This window comes from Oreochromis aureus, linkage group 12 (genome assembly GCF_013358895.1).
Source record: "Oreochromis aureus strain Israel breed Guangdong linkage group 12, ZZ_aureus, whole genome shotgun sequence".
In the NCBI taxonomy this organism is placed as follows: Eukaryota; Metazoa; Chordata; class Actinopteri; order Cichliformes; family Cichlidae; genus Oreochromis; species Oreochromis aureus.
In genome coordinates, this window is record NC_052953.1 from 876289 (window position 1) to 894813 (window position 18525).

The 18525-nt window shown below is 42.8% G+C and overlaps 1 protein-coding gene across 1 annotated transcript in view; it reads left to right on the forward strand.

The window, feature by feature from the left end:
• Positions 1–11320: 11320 nt before the first annotated feature.
• The window catches only part of dok2 (docking protein 2), an 18062-nt gene continuing 10857 nt past the window's right edge, over positions 11321–18525 (forward strand). The window contains exons 1-3 of the mRNA XM_031749008.2: positions 11321–12350; positions 12552–12689; positions 12871–13038. Coding sequence (XP_031604868.1) covers positions 12291–12350; positions 12552–12689; positions 12871–13038 — 366 coding nt within the window. The 5' untranslated portion in view covers positions 11321–12290. The remainder of the gene's footprint in view (positions 12351–12551; positions 12690–12870; positions 13039–18525) is intronic.

Consider the following 18525-nt stretch of genomic DNA (forward strand, 5'->3'; position numbering starts at 1 on the left):
ACAGAGAGAGAGAGAGAGAGAGGGCGAGAGAAAGCCTTTTCATGGGATGATGTCATTGTAAGATTCAAATTCAATATATTTAGACTGGTTGACTGAATTGGATCTTGTGTGTGTGTGTGTGTGTGTGAGAGAGAGAGAGAGAGAGAGAGAAAGCCTTTTATGGGATGATCTCATTGTAAGATTCAAATTCAATATATTTAGACTGGTTGACTGAATTGGATCTTGTGTGTGTGTGTGTGTGTGTGTGTGTGTGACAGAGAGAGAGAGAGAGAGAGAGAGAGAAAGTCTTTTTATGGGATGATCTCATTGTAAGATTTAAATTCAATATATTTAGACTGGCTGACTGAATTGGATCTTGTGTGTGTGTGTGTGTGTGTGTGTGTGTGTGTGTGTGTGTGTGTGTGTGTGACAGAGAGAGAGGGCGAGAGAGCCTTTTTATGGAAGCATCTTATTGTATGATTTAAATTCAATATATTTAAACTGGTTGACTGAATTTGGTCCTGTGTGTGTCTCTCTGTGCATGTGTGTTTCCATATGTGTACATATTTCTGATTGTGTGACTGTTATACTTTTTTTTGCTGATTTTTTTTCATTTAACAATTATATTTGAGGGACCCTTAGCATGTTCAGGATTTTTTTCAGCTGTCCATTTTGCTTTTCCAATTTTTCTATTTCAGTTATTACTATTGTGCTAAGTCATAGCATTTCTGCTGCTTTTCAGTATTTGTGCTAAATACAGCATTTGTGCTAAATCATACTATTTCTGCTATTTTATAGGATTTGAGGTAAATATAATGTTTCTGTGTAACTATAGTATTTCTACCAAATCATAGTATTACTGCTAAAACTAAAAGTATTTCCGCCAAATCTTGATAGTTCTGCTATGTTATTGTACTTGTAATTAATTATAGTATTTGTGCCCTAGCATAGTATTTCTGCCAAATCTTAGTATTATTTCTAAATCATAGTTTTTGAGCAAAATCATATTATTTGAGCATATTCATTCTATTTGTGCCATAGAATAGTATATTTGCTGAATCACAGCATTTCTGCTATGTTGTAGTATTTGTCCTAAATCACAGTATTTCTGCAGTGTTTAGGTATTTTTGTTTAAATAAAGTATCTCTGTAATCTTGTACCATATTTGCTAAATTTCTGTATTTCTGAGAAGTTATCATGTTTCTGCTAAGTTACAATATTTCTGCTAAGTTCTGCTAGGTTATTTTATTTCTGCCAAGTATTATGTTTTCTTTACGTTATTGCAGTTCTGCTAAGTAATTACATTTTTGCTAAGTTCTTATGCTTCTGCAAAGTTATTACAATTTTTTGCAAAGGTTTTACAACTTCTGCAACTTTTCAGCTTTTTCAGCTAGTTTCAGCTGACAGCTTCAGCTTTACAGCATCCACACTGCATTTTCGCAGGAAATGCAAATTTTTCTAGTTGTGTGGATGCCCTAAAGGGCTTCCACACTATTGTTTTCCTGTTTCTCTTTCTTCTTTATTATTATTCCCCTAGTTGCTTCCGTACACTTTTTGGCACTTATCTACTCCCTCAGTTTTCAGCCGATTTTCTCCGTTCAAACTCTAAACTGTTCTGCTCTTTCTGCTAATGCCGGCTATGACTTTTGGTGTTTATTACTGTTATACTTTTTAAAATATTACACTTTTTTCCTTTAATTTGTCCCATTGAAATGAATGGGAAACTTCCACAATTCTGCTAAAACTTGCTTGTTTTTGAAACTTAACTACTTTGTCATACTTTCACCTAGAAACTCCATTCAAACTTTAAAATGTTCTCAGATTATTGGGCTATTCCTGTCTGATTCAGCTTTTTCAGATCTTCTACCGTTTTAATCTTATCTCTTTAAGTTTTCAGTTGCAAAATTGTTATTTTTCAGAAAATACATGCGTTGCTATGGTTGCTATGCAATTAAGTCAGAGTGAGTGCTGGTCCGTTCTGAATTTTCTCTTCATGTCTAAACAACTTCTTGCTACTGACTCAATTTCCACTCAACCCCCACAAATTATACATCAAAACGTAGGTATTTTGCTGGCTTTCAGACAATGTCACTATCTTTATTGTGAGATTTACCGTTTTTTTTGCAATTTGCCTCGGAGTGACACAAGGTCTCAATACTCCCCATTCAAAGTCTATGGGAGGTTTTGAAATTCAGAGCTGAAATTCTGTAACGGGAGGCATTTTAAAATCGCCATATCTCTTTAACAAAGCAAAGTTAGGACATGAGGCTTGTGCCAATATATCTTCAGACACTGCTGACACTCACAGTGGAAGCAGTTTTACAATTATCTTACCGTTGAGCAATGAATTACGTTTGTTTGAGGGTGGAAATCTGTCCTTCTCTCAGTCTTCAAACTCTGGAAATGAAGCCGTTTCTTCTCTCGTCATATCTCCGCGACGCAGGTAGAACGAGCTATGAAAATCGCAGTCAAAATACACCAAAGTCCGCTGATTCACCCAGTACAAGAATTATGCTGCTAGCCCTCCTAGTTTTTGAGTTACACGACGTTTTGTAACTCCAAAAACGGCGGCGTTTTTCGCCTCTCACCGCGATCTATTTCTGACTGCCCAAGTATCTGTCTTTCAGACCGCTGCCCCTTTCCAGGTGGCGCAATCAGTAATGACACGGCTCTGCAGCTCAAAGGTCGTGGGTTCAATCCCACCTTGGTCCACGTTTTTTTTTCACTACAAATTTATACACTATCACAGACCTGTAATTTATATTGCTAATTTATTACAATTCTGCAAAGTTTTATGATTTTAGCAGCTTTTCTGATATGGACCTCAGATTCTTGTCAACACCACATGGCAGAAATACATACAAGTAAACAGCCTGATGAAGCAGACAGAAGCAGTACCTCTGATTGGTGAATTTGAGCAGAACCAGGTTGTTCTGCCTCTTTTCAGCAGAAATTCTGCTCATTCACCTCTTTTCAGCGCAATGTTCTGCTTCTTTCCTCTTTTCTGCAGAAATTCTGTTGATTTACCTCTTTTCTGCAAAATTTTCAGCCCTTTTACCTCTTATGAGCACAATTCTCAGCAGCTTCTGCTCATTTCACCATAATTGTCAGTCTCTCCATCTCCTTCCTTGTGAGAGTCAGTTTGGCACAGTGAGATGAGTAGTCGCCTTGAGCCCAGGAGGGCCAGGTTCGAAACATAGACTGTCTGCAACATAACAGTATATCTGTTATGTTATAGTATTACTACTAAGTCACAGTATTTCTGCCAATTCGTATTATTTGTACTAAATCATACTACTCGTGCCAAATCATAGTATTTGTTGCAAATCATAGTATTCAAACCAAAATATAGTATTTGTACCAAAGCATTGTATTTGTATGAAGTACCGTATTTCTGCCAAATCATAGAATTACTGCAATTTCACAGTATTTTGAGGAATCCCTTTTGTGATAGTATTACTTCTAAGTCATAGTATTTCTGCTTTGTCATAGTATTTGTACTAAAACGTAGCATTTCTGCCAAATCATAGTATTACTGCTATCTCATAGTATTTGAGTGAAATTACAGTGTTTCTGCAAAAACATTGTATTTCTGCTAAATCATAGTATTTCTGTTATCTTAGAGTACTTGTACTCAATTATAGTATTTGTGCCAAAGTTTAGTATTTCTGCCAAATCATATTTATGTGAATTTGTACACTGTAATATCGCTGTATTACGTAGTGTCTAAGTAGGAGGCTGACTGTTACTAAGTGCATCAGTGTACATAGGTCATCTCTTGTGTTGGAGTGCCCTCTTGTGACGCCTTTTGGGTAGTGCCTTAGTAAATGTGAACACTGCAAAGAAGTGGTATCAGACTGGTTTGTAGTGGAGGAATTTGTTGCCAGTTTCTTTCATCTTTAATCCGTATTCATGTTGTAATGTAGTAACTTTTGTGGCACAAATACCACAATATGGCAGAAACACTATGTTTTGGCACAAATACTTTGATTTGGTATACTTTACCTTCTTCACCCCTTTTCAGCAAAATTTTCATTTTTTTCACCCCTTTTCAGCACAAATTCCATATTTTGGGGCTGTTTTCAGAAAAAAAAACTCTTTTCAGCAGAAATTCTGCTGATTTACCTCTTTTCAGTGCAATGTTCTTCTTCTTTCCATCTTTTCTGCAGAAATTCTGCTGATTCACCTCTTTTCTGCAAATTTTTCAGCTTTTCACATCTTCTCAGCACAAAACTCAGCAGCTTCTGCTCATTTAGCAAAATTGTCAGTTTCTCCATCTCTTGTGTTTGTCGGAACAAGTTTAGTTCAGTGAGATGTGTAGCTTCCTTGAGACCAGAAGGGCCAGGTTTAAATCCTGGTCATGGGATTTGAACACCTGTTTTCAGCACAAATCTCAACTTATTAGCTGTTTTAAGCAGAAACCTGTTTTACGCAGAGAAACTTTTTAACTCAATTTCAGCTTTTTCACCCCTTTTCAGCAAAATTTTCAGTTTCCCAGCTTTTTCAGCTATTTTCAGCAAAACATCTTTTCAGCAGAATTCTGAAAAGAGTTCTGCAGAACACTTTTCAGCAGAACTTCTGCTGACTGAACTGTTTTCAGCAGAATTTTCACCTCTTTTCAGCCCAAATTCTGCTTGTTCACCTCTTCTGCAAAATTTTCAGCCTTTTCACCTCTTATTAGCACAAATCTCAGCTGTTTTCAGGAAAAACTCTTTTAAGCAGAAATTCTGCTGATTCACCTCTTTTCTGCAAAATTTTCAGCCTTTTCTCCTCTTACCAGCACAATTCTCAGCAGCTTCTGCTCATTTCAGCAAAATTGTCAGTCTCTCCACCTCTTCTTTGTGAAAATGAGTTTGCGTAATTGAGAGTGACTTTGGCACAGTGAGATGAGTTACCGCCTTGAGACTAAGAGGGCCAGGTTCAAATCCTGCTCAAGGCAACATTTTTTTTCACCACCATACAACTTTTGCAACTTTTCATCTTTTTCAGTTTTTGAGCAGACAGCTTCAGCATTAAGGCATCCACACAGCATTTTCGCAGGAAATGCAAATTTTTCTAGTTATTATTATTATTCTCCATCTTCCGCCTAAATTTCGGCACGTATCACGCCCCGCAGTTTTGAGACAAGCTTCATATATGTTACCTCATTTTGTGCGGCCGGATCTGGAATGGTGTGCTATGACTTTTGGTGTTTATGAATTTTATAGTTTTTAAAATATTAATATTTTAGTGAAAATTTTCCAGCGCTCCTCTGCCAAACAGTTTTGACATTAGGATTACATATGTTAGATCATTTTGTGCGGCTGGAGCTGGACTATTATGTTGTGACTTTTGGTGTTTATGACTTTTATAGTTTTTAAATATTAATATTTTAGTACAAATTTAGGCCAATTCATCTTTTGGCCAAATAAACAGACTTCATTTGTGGTGTCTTGGCTCTCTCTAGTGGTATACCGGGAGTAGTACAGCCGAAAAGATTTATCCTTGTGTTGAAAACTCCATATCCCACAATTCATAGCACGCCTCTACAGAGTGAACAATGGCGGCCACCACTGCGTTTTATATGTCTTTTATTCGTGTTTCTAGGTCACAAAATAAACTTTTAAGATATTTTCAGGCGAGAATGTAGGTGTGTAAACTTCAAATATCTGCTTGTTTTATCAAGACATCCCATATTTAGCGACAGTGCTCTGACGACGTCGGTCCTGCCTGACAGCTAGCCGGCTACCTAGCTAGCTGCCGCACTTGGCTGCAAATGGATAGCGAGGGACTCTCTCTGTCGTTTCACCTCCCGGTCTCTCGCAAATGCTCGCACAGAATCGGAGTTACAGCTGGATGTGGAAAAAATAACTGAGTTGTTTGGTGGTGCTATAACGCGGAGCTACAACAGTGGGCAGCTATCCACCGTGTATGACAGAAAGGACATGCCGCGACCGCCCGATCGACCGGTGTTTGCTAACGCGGAGGTCAATCGTGGATCAGGGAAAGCGAAGGCAGGAGCGTGAGGTGAACTGAATTTCAGGTAAGAAGTTATGACCTGCACTCTATTTGGGTCAGATATAAACCGAGTTTAGGTGTAGTTTATTTAGCAGCAGTTCTCTTATGTGTTGCTGATAGCCGGCTAGCTAGCTAGTGCCGCTAGCATAGTTAGCTAGCACCGCTAGCGACCCTTCGTGAAAAAGCACCCAGGCTTGGCTTATATTGAGGCGGGTGAAACTCGTGTCAGCACCGGTCGTCGCCGACAGTATGTGTTTTAGCTGGACTTATTTTTCGTTTATATGGACCGATGATTTATTTATTTATTCATTTTAGTAACGGTATAAACAGTGAAAGGTGGTGGATTGGCCAGATGTAAACTTCAAATATCTGCTCGTGTTACCAAGACATCCCATATAAGCTCTGATGTTTTCGGTGCCTGCAAAGAGCTAGACAGGTAGCTAGCTAACCCGAGCTGGCTGTCTTTTGACTCAGGGTCATAGCTGGACTTATTTTTCGTTTTTATGAACCGATGAGGGGTTTTTTTTAGTAACGGTACAAACAGTGAAAGGCGGTGGATTGTCCAGATGCTGGTCTATGTGGAAAAAATAACTGAGTTGTTTGGTAGTCGCTGACGCGGAGCTACAACCGAGGGCAGCTATCCACCGTGTGTGTCAGAAAGAACATGCGGGGAACGAGGCGGCGGCGACCGCCGATCGACCGGTGGTAGATCGTGGATCAGGGAAACCGAAGGCAGGAGAAGCAGGCGGCTGCCGGTCGGAGCGTGAGGTGAACTGAATTTCAGGTAAGAAGTTATGACCTGCACTCTATTTGGGTCAGATATAAACCGAGTTTAGGTGTAGTTTATTTTTGTTGTGCTGACTTTTTACAATCAGTTATAATAACTCGTACTGCGTGGTAGCTAGCACGATGGAGTTTATGACAGCCTCCCCTGTCATTCTCTCGCCTGTTCAAACTTCAGTCATGAAACTGATCAATGATCGGCTTTTCTCTCTTGTTTGTTTATCGCGCTAAACAACAGCAGCACGTTTAAGCTTGATCAGCTGTTGTTAGAATTCATTTGATTTTAATTTCTAGTATCAGCTGATGTTTGCTGGAGCCACAGCTGTAGAAGCGGCTGGTCGAAACCAGGAGATGACCTTACTGAATCATCAGAGCTGAACTGGTGATGGAGAAACAGGTTTACCTTTTTTTAGGTGACATGAATGAGTTGAAGGAAGTTATGAACTGTTTCTGAGAGAAATAAACACCAAGCTCCTTTTTTATTTAGCTGACAGCTGGTAACTGTGCAGGGGCGGATCTAGCAAAGCTTTTGCCAGGGGGCCAGGTAGGGCATTAACAGAGAAAGGTGGACACAAAGATATACTTTTCTTTGTTACTCTCATACAGGGAGTGCAGAATTATTAGGCAAGTTGTATTTTTGAGGAATAATTTTATTATTGAACAACAACCATGTTCTCAATGAACCCAAAAAACACATTAATATCAAAGCTGAATGTTTTCGGAAGTAGTTTTTAGTTTGTGTTTAGTTTTAGCTATTTTAGGGGATATCTGTGTGTGCAGGTGACTATTACTGTGCATAATTATTAGGCAACTTAACAAAAACAAATATATACCCATTTCAATTATTTATTTTACCAGTGAAACCAATATAACATCTCCACATTCACAAATATACATTTCTGACATTCAAAAACAAAACAAAAACAAATCAGCGACCAATATAGCCACCTTTCTTTGCAAGGACACTCAAAAGCCTGCCATCCATGGATTCTGTCAGTGTTTTGATCTGTTCACCATCAACATTGCGTGCAGCAGCAACCACAGCCTCCCAGACACTCTTCAGAGAGGTGTACTGTTTTCCCTCCTTGTAAATCTCACATTTGATGATGGACCACAGGTTCTCAATGGGGTTCAGATCAGGTGAACAAGGAGGCCATGTCATTAGTTTTTCTTCTTTTATACCCTTTCTTGCCAGCCACGCTGTGGAGTACTTGGACGCGTGTGATGGAGCATTGTCCTGCATGAAAATCATGTTTTTCTTGAAGGATGCAGACTTTTTCCTGTACCACTGCTTGAAGAAGGTGTCTTCCAGAAACTTGCAGTAGGACTGGGAGTTGAGCTTGACGCCATCCTCAACCCGAAAAAGGCCCCACAAGCTCACCTTTGATGATACCAGCCCAAACCAGTACTCCACCTCCACCTTGCTGGCGTCTGAGTGGGACTGGAGCTCTCTGCCCTTTACCAATCCAGCCACGGGCCCATCCATCTGGCCCATCAAGACTCACTCTCATTTCATCAGTCCATAAAACCTTAGAAAAATCAGTCTTGAGATATTTCTTGGCCCAGTCTTGACGTTTCAGCTTGTGTGTCTTGTTCAGTGGTGGTGCGTCTTTCAGCCTTTCTTACCTTGGCCATGTCTCTGAGTATTGCACACCTTGTGCTTTTGGGCACCCAGTGATGTTGCAGCTCTGAAATATGGCCAAACTGGTGGCAAGTGGCATCTTGGCAGCTGCACGCTTGACTTTTCTCAGTTCATGGGCAGTTATTTTGCGCCTTGGTTTTCCACACGCTTCTTGCGACCCTGTTGACTATTTTGAATGAAACGCTTGATTGTTCGATGATCACGCTTCAGAAGCTTTGCAATTTTAAGACTGCTGCATGCCTCTGCAAGATATCTCACTATTTTTGACTTTTCTGAGCCTGTCAAGTCCTTCTTTTGACCCATTTTGCCAAAGGAAAGGAAGTTGCCTAATAATTATGCACACCTGATATAGGGTGTTGATGTCATTAGACCATACCCCTTCTCATTACAGAGATGCACATCACCTAATATGCTTAATTGGTAGTAGGCTTTCGAGCCTATACAGCTTGGAGTAAGACAACATGCATGAAGAGGATGATGTGGACAAAATACTGATTTGCCTAATAATTCTGCACTCCCTGTATAAAATATTTAGCTTTTATTAAATAGTTATCTGAATCTTACAACCAAAGTTTGTATAATAATACACAAGATTGGCTGTAGACCATTGTTCATCATTCAGAACACTGTGTAAAAATAACAAAAACAAAAAGTGAATGCGAAAGTGCATACATATTTATTTTATGTGTTTGATGTGTGTCGGGCGTGGTCTGCAGTGCCGCTGCAGGGGAGGTGGACCCACGGGTGTAAAGTCTGTGCTCTCTTGGCTGTTTTTGGGTGTGTGTTGGGCTATGAGTTGAAAAGCTACGGCTGCCTGTGTGGGTACACCAACCATGTGTGAAAAGTGGTCCATAACGTAATGCTTCAAAGCATGTTCATGCAAACATTGTCGGGGTCTGCCGTGATACAATGGGACTTCTGCTCATGAACCTCTGTGCACAGCGTCTGCAAATCGGGGCTGTACTGAAGTCACCTCATCTTTACCCAAAACTGTAAGCTGTCATCTGTGAGGCGCGAGCGGTGTTTGTTTTATCATAATTCATGGTGGAGAATGGCTGCTCTGCTGAGTTTTGCTCTCTGTAGCCGTATGAATGGCAAACTACACTGATTAGCAGCGGCATAGGCACACATAAAATTTCTTCTGAAATTTTCGCTTTCTAGTTATTATTATCATCATCATTATTATTATTGTTTTTGTTGTTGTTGTTGTTATACTTTTGTGTGGATACAAACAAACAGCTGTGTGGTCTTTTTCTTGGTTCAGAATGGTTTTTTCTTAGCTTGTGTTTTTTTTTATGTCAGTGTTTTCACTGATTTTATGAAACTACTTTTCTTTTGGCCTTTTCTTCTTTGTGTTCGTGATGTTTTTCTCCAGTAGACGGGTTATAAGTATAGAGATGTCTTTGTAAACCTTGTTATTTCTCTGATGTTGAAAATGTTTGATTTCTCAGTAAATCTTTAGTGTTCCTTTTAACTGCTGAAATATTGGACAGTGTTAATATCAACACTTCACCGAGTTCTTTTGATTCCTCAGAGGCATCCGATGGAAGACAACACACTGCTCAGTAGACCATTTAACACTTTATTTCTCTTTCACATTACGTCTAGAAGGGAGATGCGTCCTGCATGACACGCTGCTGCGGATCTCAAAATGGTGGTGTTGGTGTGCCCCTGACAGTTTTATTACAGAAGCTCTCTCATTCTAGTCTAAACAACAGTGTCTCAGTAACTTTCCACTAGTGACGGTCTCCTCTTATCTACATTTTTCCCAAGCAAGCGTGAGCGAGAGTCTGCAGCTTTCTACTCCCCAAGGACACACGGTCTCATGCCTTTATTTTTCAGGGCTGTGTCAGCTTAATACTACTCTATATAACTTTATAACACTTATTAATAAAAAGCATAGCATTATTGAGGCACTGAAACATTATTTATTCCCAACAACAGTGTCTTTTACACAATCACTATACACACTGTACATGTATGCAGCACTACCTCTGCACCACACTCTAACAGTATTTTTACTCATCTGTGTTTATTTATTCCACTCTTGTTTTATAAACATACATTTTCTTTATTTACATAAGTCAGTGCTGACGGGCTCTGAGTCTCAGGATTTCATTGCAGCAGCAATTTGCCATTGTTAGCTGTAATGACAAATAAAAAGGAAGCCTTCTTCTTGTTAAGGTCTGAGGTGGACAAAGGTATTTGTATTTAAATGTATGCCTCAGCTGAGAGTCTGGATGTTCCCTTTGGTCTTTGGAGGCTCCGAGGCTGACTCCTCCGGACCGCGCTGTGTTTGATTCTTTGTTATTCTTGCGTCAGATGAAAGAACAGGAAGGAACGTCTGCTGCTGATCGTCCTGCTGTGAAGCAAACGAGCTGACGAGTTAGGTTTAGGTTTAGGGTTAGGCATTCATTTTTAATGGTTAGGGTTAGGGTAAGGGGCTAGGGAAACCATTATGTCAATGAAGGTCCTCACTAGGATAGCTGAACGGGGTTGTGTGTGTGTGTGTGTGTGTGTGTGTGTGTGTGTGAGTGTGTGTGTCTCTCTGCGACCATCAGAGTGTGAGTGTTAGAGTGAAAGCACACAAACAAGAGTGTGAGTGCTCAGTTGGGTCCATTTACCCTCCATGAGAGGACAGGGACGAGAGACGGGGGGGGGGGGACGAGAGACCATTAACACAATTTTATTGACAGCACATTAAAACAACAAACATCAACATCATTAAATCCCCCCCCACACACACACACACACACACACACACTCGGAGATTAAGCACGAGTGTCGCGTCTGCTCCTGTTTACATAAACGAGTCCAGATTGTTAGTCAGAGAGTAAAAAGCAGACAGAGCAGATCTGACCTTACAGCAACATGTCAGCCCGTTAGAGCACTTCACTCTCACTGTGGGCCTGTCTGATTGTTGGGTTTCTCTGACTTTGCAGGAACGTCTCCTCACAGTGTAAAGTGATCTGGTGCCGTATAAAGAAAAGTGTAAGCGTCTCTTGAAGCCTGGAATAAAAACAGGAGGCTGTAAATGAACAGACTGAAGTTCAAAAGTCAAAAATACAAAAACTGCTTAAAAAAACGAAACGAAACAAAATGTGGAAGTTCAGGTTCTGAAAAGCGCGGAGTCCTGTTTTCAGTCAAGACAAACCACACAGGCCACGAAGGACGCCAGGCTGCCACCAGGGGGCGTCGTAAGACTAAACAGTCCTATTGCAATTATCGTCTCAGCACATGGAGGAACAGGTGGTTCAAAAGTGAAAGAAAACTGTGAAAAAGTCAAAGCAGACGCTGAAGCTGCCAAAACAGCTCTGTTAAAACTAACGCTACAAAGTGACAGCATGAGGAAGCAGCGCAGCACTCAGGCAAAGGTTCACACAGCCCGTTAGTTCTGCATTACTCATTGCAACAGGCAGGAAACACACATGACACATTCAACGTCTCTCTGCATCACACTCACACCACAGACTCACAGAGGGAGGGAGCAGAGGAGAGGAGGTGAACCACAGAAGGAGCAGAGGAGACGCTGAGAGTCTGCACACTGGACCGATCGAGCTCCTTCAAAGAGAACAGACGAAGAACGAGACCAGAGAGGAGCAGGGAGGAGCAGGAAGACGTAAAGGAGAAGTTCAAACCTGAACTACAAAAGTCCGGCGTAAACACTACGCAGAAGAGAAAGAGCTGCGAAAAGCAAACAGACGAAGAGGAGCAGGAGGAGAACGTGGACAACCAGAGGGGGAGACCGTACCCTCACCCTTTAAGGAGCAGGGAGGAGGATTAGACATATAAGGAGGCGAGACAGTAGGGACGCCAACATCGACAAAGGTGGAGCAAAAAGAGGAGCGGAGAAAGACGAGGTGAGGAGAGGTGGAGCAGCGGTGTCGTCATGGAGGAGGACATCAGGAAGCAGGGGGTGCTGTACCTCCAGCAGCAGAGGTTTGGAAAGGTACCCACCTGTTCACCTGTTCACCTGTACTGCTCTGTCATTGGTCGCCTGTGTCACCATTAGTCTTATTCTTCCTCTGCTGTGGTCACTGTCCAGAAGAAGAATGTTAGCACACCTCCCGTCCTGAGCCGTGGTCCCCTTTTAATACTCATGCGTGTTGGCATTTTTGTGTAACGTGTATTCTCCTGCGTGTGTTTACAGAAGTGGAAGCGGGTGTGGTGCGTCCTGTACAGAGAAAGCTCCTGCTCCATCTCCAGGCTGGAGTTCTACGAGTGCAAAGATGGAGGCAACGCCGAGAAGAATGACAAAACCCTGCGCAAGCAGCAGGAGCACAAGAAGGTGCAGCAGACTCTACTGTGTCGTGCCTGCCGATGCTCCGCTGCTGTTCGTCTTCTTCTGCTGGACTTTACTCTCACTCCGTCGCTACTTTTTGTCGGCTTAGCATCATTCCAGGTTATTACCATAGCAATAATGCATACTGGTACCCAGGTGATAGTGTGTGTTTACGTATGCGTCCTAGGTGATCCGCCTGGCGGACTGTATCCGGGTGACGGAGGTGGAGATGGAGGGATGTCCCAAAGACACCGGGTCCTTCCTGGTGGAGACCACGGAGAAGATCTACGTGTTCGCCGCCGACAGGAACCATCTGGATGACTGGACACACAAGCTGTGTGAAATCGCCTTCCCTGTAGGCACACACACACACACACACACACACACACACACACACACACACACACACACACACACACACACACACATGTGCACGCACACACACACACACACACACGCGCACACACACACACACACATGCGCGCGCGCACACACACACACATGCGCGCACACACACACACACACACATGCGCGTGCACACACACATGTGCACACACACACACACACACACACACACACACACACACACTTGGTCTGCTCTCACAGTCACAGGAAACTGTGAGACAACCTCACCTACAGTAATCTGTCATAGGCCAATCAGAGTAAAGAGCAGGTGATGCTGACGTTGCTCCTTCAGGTGAATCTGTAATGACCGTCTGTGTAAATCACAACTACATAATCCAGTGGATCGTGTTATCTAATCGGAAAACTTTTGGAATACTTCAGCGTCAGACATCGAAAGTGTGCTTGGGATCGAAACGGGTTGACCGTCTCCGGGTTGTTCTTTTAAAACGACCGATGGCTGGGTCCGACGCTCACGTGGCCCCGCCCTAAGCCTTCCCCTGCTTCCTGGTCCTCCATGACTCTAAGAGGAACATCATTTCCAAACCGAAGGTCATGTTTATGGTTTGGGTCCATTCGGACGTGAAGCTGATACGTAGTAAAAACAGGAAGATAAAGATGTCGTCCATCCTTTAATTACTTTTAAAACTTTGGATTCATTTCATTGTCTGAAAACATCGTTTTGACTGTTCGGGAGTTTTTATAAACCTCCAAACGCCACGGTGATGTAACGGGTCTCATTTTTAGCTTATTTAGGGCGGTGGCTCTGTGACAAACTGACCCCTGACCTCGGGACGGTTGGTAGGCGCCTGAATGAAGGTGTGATGTCACAGTGATTGTAAAAAGTGCCCAGAGACAGGTCAGAGGTCAACCTCAGACTGTGCAGGTGTGTTTAGGTGTGTGTCTGTACTCGTGTGATCATGTGTACATATATACTGGCTGCAGGCGGGCCTCAGGCTGACGAGGACGCGGTTCCTGTTTCTCATAAGTCGTCACATATGTGAAACTGTTTTACTTTTAAGAAAAGAAGTTTATATTCACCCGCAAACTGTTTCAGCGCTGATGTTGTAACATCGTCTTCCTGCCGACCTGAGATAACTTCTCCATTCTCTTCTAATGTTGATGCTCTTTGTAACTGACAGAGACTCAATCAGTGTTAAAGAACAGCCTCCTGTTTCTGAGTCCATGTGAGGGAGCTGATGTTGTGTTGGGTCATGTTGGGTCATGCTGCGTCCCTCAGGGATCAGTTTTAGGGCCCTTTGAAAGCGCCTCCATCATTTCACTCCATGGCTATGCTGATGACACCCTGCTTCATGTCTACTCTCACTGCCCGCGATTCACCAGCATTTTCATGTGATCTAACAGTGTGACGGGAAACAACACGTCTGAGCACCAGCACAGCAAACAGCCTGAAACATGATGCCTGTGAGCCTAACCCCCGACTTCTATTCAGTGCCACGAAGCGACAGCCACGCTCACTGCTGCCCTACAAGCACCATCGTTGTCCTCCGACCTCAATGTTAGCGCCGGAGGTTTTAAAATGAACCGTCCGTTGGTCATGTGACGATGTCTCTCTGCAGCTGAATCTGTGTTAGTTTAAGACCACAGAGTACAGGCTGAGGAAATAAGACTGTACCACCAAAATAGCAGCTGATTAGCATGACAGTGTGAGCTGTCACTCTGTAGTTACACCACAAGTCAATTAACAACTTTTCAGCATGCAGAAAACTTAAAACAGGGTATGAAATGTTCCACACATCGTATCACAAAGTCTAGTCTTAATCACACGAGTCTGCCTGCAGCTTAACGGCCGCGGTCTGCAGGGCGAGGTGGTTGGTTCTACTCTAATGGTTTCTATGTAACTATGTAACATCGTCCAGTTAACAGAAACTATTGCTCGTGATCACATGATCTCAGTTTTTTAGGCTCCTCCGTCAGAAATGTGGGCGTCATATCTGAGAGCTGAGTCTGCACACGGCTGGTTCAAACATCTGTAACCTCTGCTGGTGTCAGAGGCTGAGCCTGAGGTGATTCTTCGTGCTTTGACTTCTTCTGTAACGGTCTTTTTACTGGTTTCAACCAATCAGCGATGGATCGCCTTCAGACTGCACACAACGCTGCAGCACTAACAGGTCGTCACATGTTACTCCAGATTTGGCTTCTGCTCATTGGTCGCTGCTAAATTTGAGGTTTCATGTAAAATGTTAGTTTGACCTTTTCGAGCGCTGCATGGTGAAGCTCCACAGTGTATCTCTGACCTGCTGAGGCCTCCTGCTTCTTCCCGAGCACTCGGGTCCTCAGGTCAGAGGTCACTGTTGGTCCCACGTACTGGGTTCAAACCCTGCGTGGGTCCTCATCCACCGAGGCTGTCGTCTTTACGCTGTGCACACTCCACTGACTCGTTTACAAAGCAGCTGAACACATTTCTATACCTACAGGCTTTTAATGAATTTCCTCATGTTTTATATTATTTTAGTTATATTTGTGGTTTTATTGTGACGCACTGACAGTGCTGTATAAATACATTTGACAGGTTTTACACTGAACACATCATCAGAGCGTCTCTGCTAAAAGTGAAAATATGAAACATTTATAGAATATGAAAATCTAAAATCTAATATTTACTTTCATTTTAAGAATACTTTTGGGAGTACTTTTATACTTTTTCATCATCATCATCGTTTATTTGTATAGCACTGTAAGAACACACCAGGCAGACCAAAGTGCTGAACAACACAGATCAAAACAACTACCAAATTAAAAATACCATAAAATCATTACATACAATAAAATAAATAAGAAGGTGTCAGTTTCCTAAAAGCCAGAGAATAAAAATAGGTTTTCTAACATGGAGGGGAAGGTTATTCCAGAGCATCGGAGCCGCAATTGAAAACGCTCGGTCTCCTCTGCATTTCAGCCGCGACTTAGGGACCGACAGCAGCAGCTGCTCAGCTGAACGGAGCGAGGAGGAACATGTGGCTTCAGCAAATCAGATAAGTAGACAGGAGCCAGACCATTTAGAGATTTAAAAACCAATAAAAGGACTTTAAAACGAACCCTAAATTCAATGGTTTTGTTTTGTTTCTCAGTGTTTACTAAAAAGTATATATATGTTAGCGCTGGGCCCTGCCCCTCTGCAGGCTTCCTAAAGCTGCCAATCAGCAGACAGAGAGGGGAGACTTCACCAAGGCCTGTGAGAGACACAGAAGGATTAGTTTGATGTGTGAATCATGCAAAGCTGCTTTAGGAGAGTGGAAGACTAAAGAGGAGATGAGCTGAAGCACTGCGATCGTGCTGTTGTTTGTCTGAATGATGAGCAGGACCGGGTCAGGGTGAGGAGGTGTGGCAGCATGCTGCCGCCATGACAACGCCGCGGCACAGCTGAGGGCTCATTACAGACCGACGGCCATTTCTTCTTCTCCTGCTGCTTTGCTCCGTCACGTTGAAGCCGTGGGTATAAATAGCATCGCGATGGCAGACAGCTGACTGTCCTGACTCACAGCTCCACTTCCTCTTTCAGGCTCTGTGTAACAGGAAATATAGTCCTCGAGCAACCAGCCAATCAGAGTGCAGCTTCTGAGAGGAGGAAATAAAAACATGCACCGAAAAGAAGCCGTGCATGAAATAGTTTCCTCCTTTTTGCAACAGTGATGCTCACATTTGCTGTTCTCTTTAACAAAAATCTTCCAGGAATGAAAAATAAAAGCAGGCAGTAAAAGAGAGGCGTGGCCTCTAACGCAGGTGGCTGTAGCTGCTAGCTCGGCGTCTTAGCATTCCAGGACTTTGATTGGATGTTACTGATTAGGACACTGATAAAAACATCACATTAAACTAACGTTTTTGTGGCCCTCACAAAGTTTATGATAAAAATACACATTTATCATATTTCAAGAACAATAAAAACAAGGAAATACAAAGATACGACCACACAGTGAGAGTTAATATCTGTTAGCACACTAAAATATGTGAACATCCATCTTCATAGATACATAAATAAATGAATAATTTAGACTTAGAAAGGGGTCGATGACTTTCTCGGTGAGATAAACCCTCCCTCCGTGCAGCTGATCCATCTGGTGCAGTGACGGCTTTCTGCACGCGGCTGTTGACGAACACGTTTGACCCACTTTTCAATAAACTAACTCTGAGCCGGAAACTTGAACCCGCTCTCGCTTTGAACATCACCTCTGAAGAAGCTCTGTCCTTTAAAAGACTTTTATCTTGAAAAGCATCTGAGAAGGAGAACTTCCTGGATTCAGTAACTTTTGGAAAAGTACATATCTGGACTCTGAGGCTGTGCCTGGTGTGAAACCTCTGTTTTCAAGTGTCTGTGCGTCTCTGTTTATGTGTCAGGTCGGGTCTTAGACTCCACCTCTCTGGGAACATCTCAGCCCCCCCCCCCAAGTATGGGGGCCTATCTACCCCGACCACACTCCCTGCAGGTGGCTGATGCCCCACCCCGTCGGTGAGTTGGTGTTTCTCGGTGTTTGAGGCTGGGTGCTTGGGTGTGTGCTGCCTCGCTCCTGGCGGCTGCTTGGCGGGGCCTGGCCACTCTGGCTCTGTTAGGACATGTTGAGGAGGTGATTTAGCCATTTGAATCAGCTGTGTTGGCTCAAGGACACATCTAAAACCTGCAGGACACCGGCCCTCGAGGCCTGGACTTGGACACCTGCGGTCTTTTCTCTCGTCTCTCTTCTTCTCTGGTTTTCTTTCCTTCTGCTTTTGTTGAGTCTCTTCCCAACTTTTCTTCTTCTTTCTCTTTCTTGTCCCTGGTCCTGTCCGTTCTGATTGCAACAACTTAAAGTAGAAAAATAAATAGTAGTAAAGATCGAACAAACTATGACAATCAAGTGGACCGGTATGGCGAAGGTGCAATGGTTTAATTCAATTCAATTCAATTCAATTTTATTTACACAGCACCAAATCACAACAACAGTCACCTCAATCATATGACCCCCTATGAGCAAGCACTTTGGCGACAGTGGGAAGGAAAAACTCCCTTTTAACAGGAAGAAACCTCCGGCAGAACCAGGCTCAAGGAGGGGCGGGGCCATCTGCTGCGATTGGTTGGGGTGAGAGAAGGAAGACAGGATAAAGACATGCTGTGGAAGAGAGACAGAGATTAATAACAGATATGATTCAATGCAGAGAGGTCTATTAACACATAGTGAGTGAAGAAGAAACACCCAGTGCATCATGGGAATCCCCAGCAGCCTACGTCTATTGCAGCATAACTAAGGGAGGATTCAGGGTCACCTGGTCCAGCCCTAACTATATGCTTTAGCAAAAAGGAAAGTTTGAAGCCTAATCTTGAAAGTAGAGATAGTGTCTGTCTCCTGAATCCAAACTGGAAGCTGGTTCCACAGAAGAGGGGCCTGAAAACTGAAGGCTCTGCCTCCCATTCTACTTTTAAATACTCTAGGGACAACAAGTAGGCCTG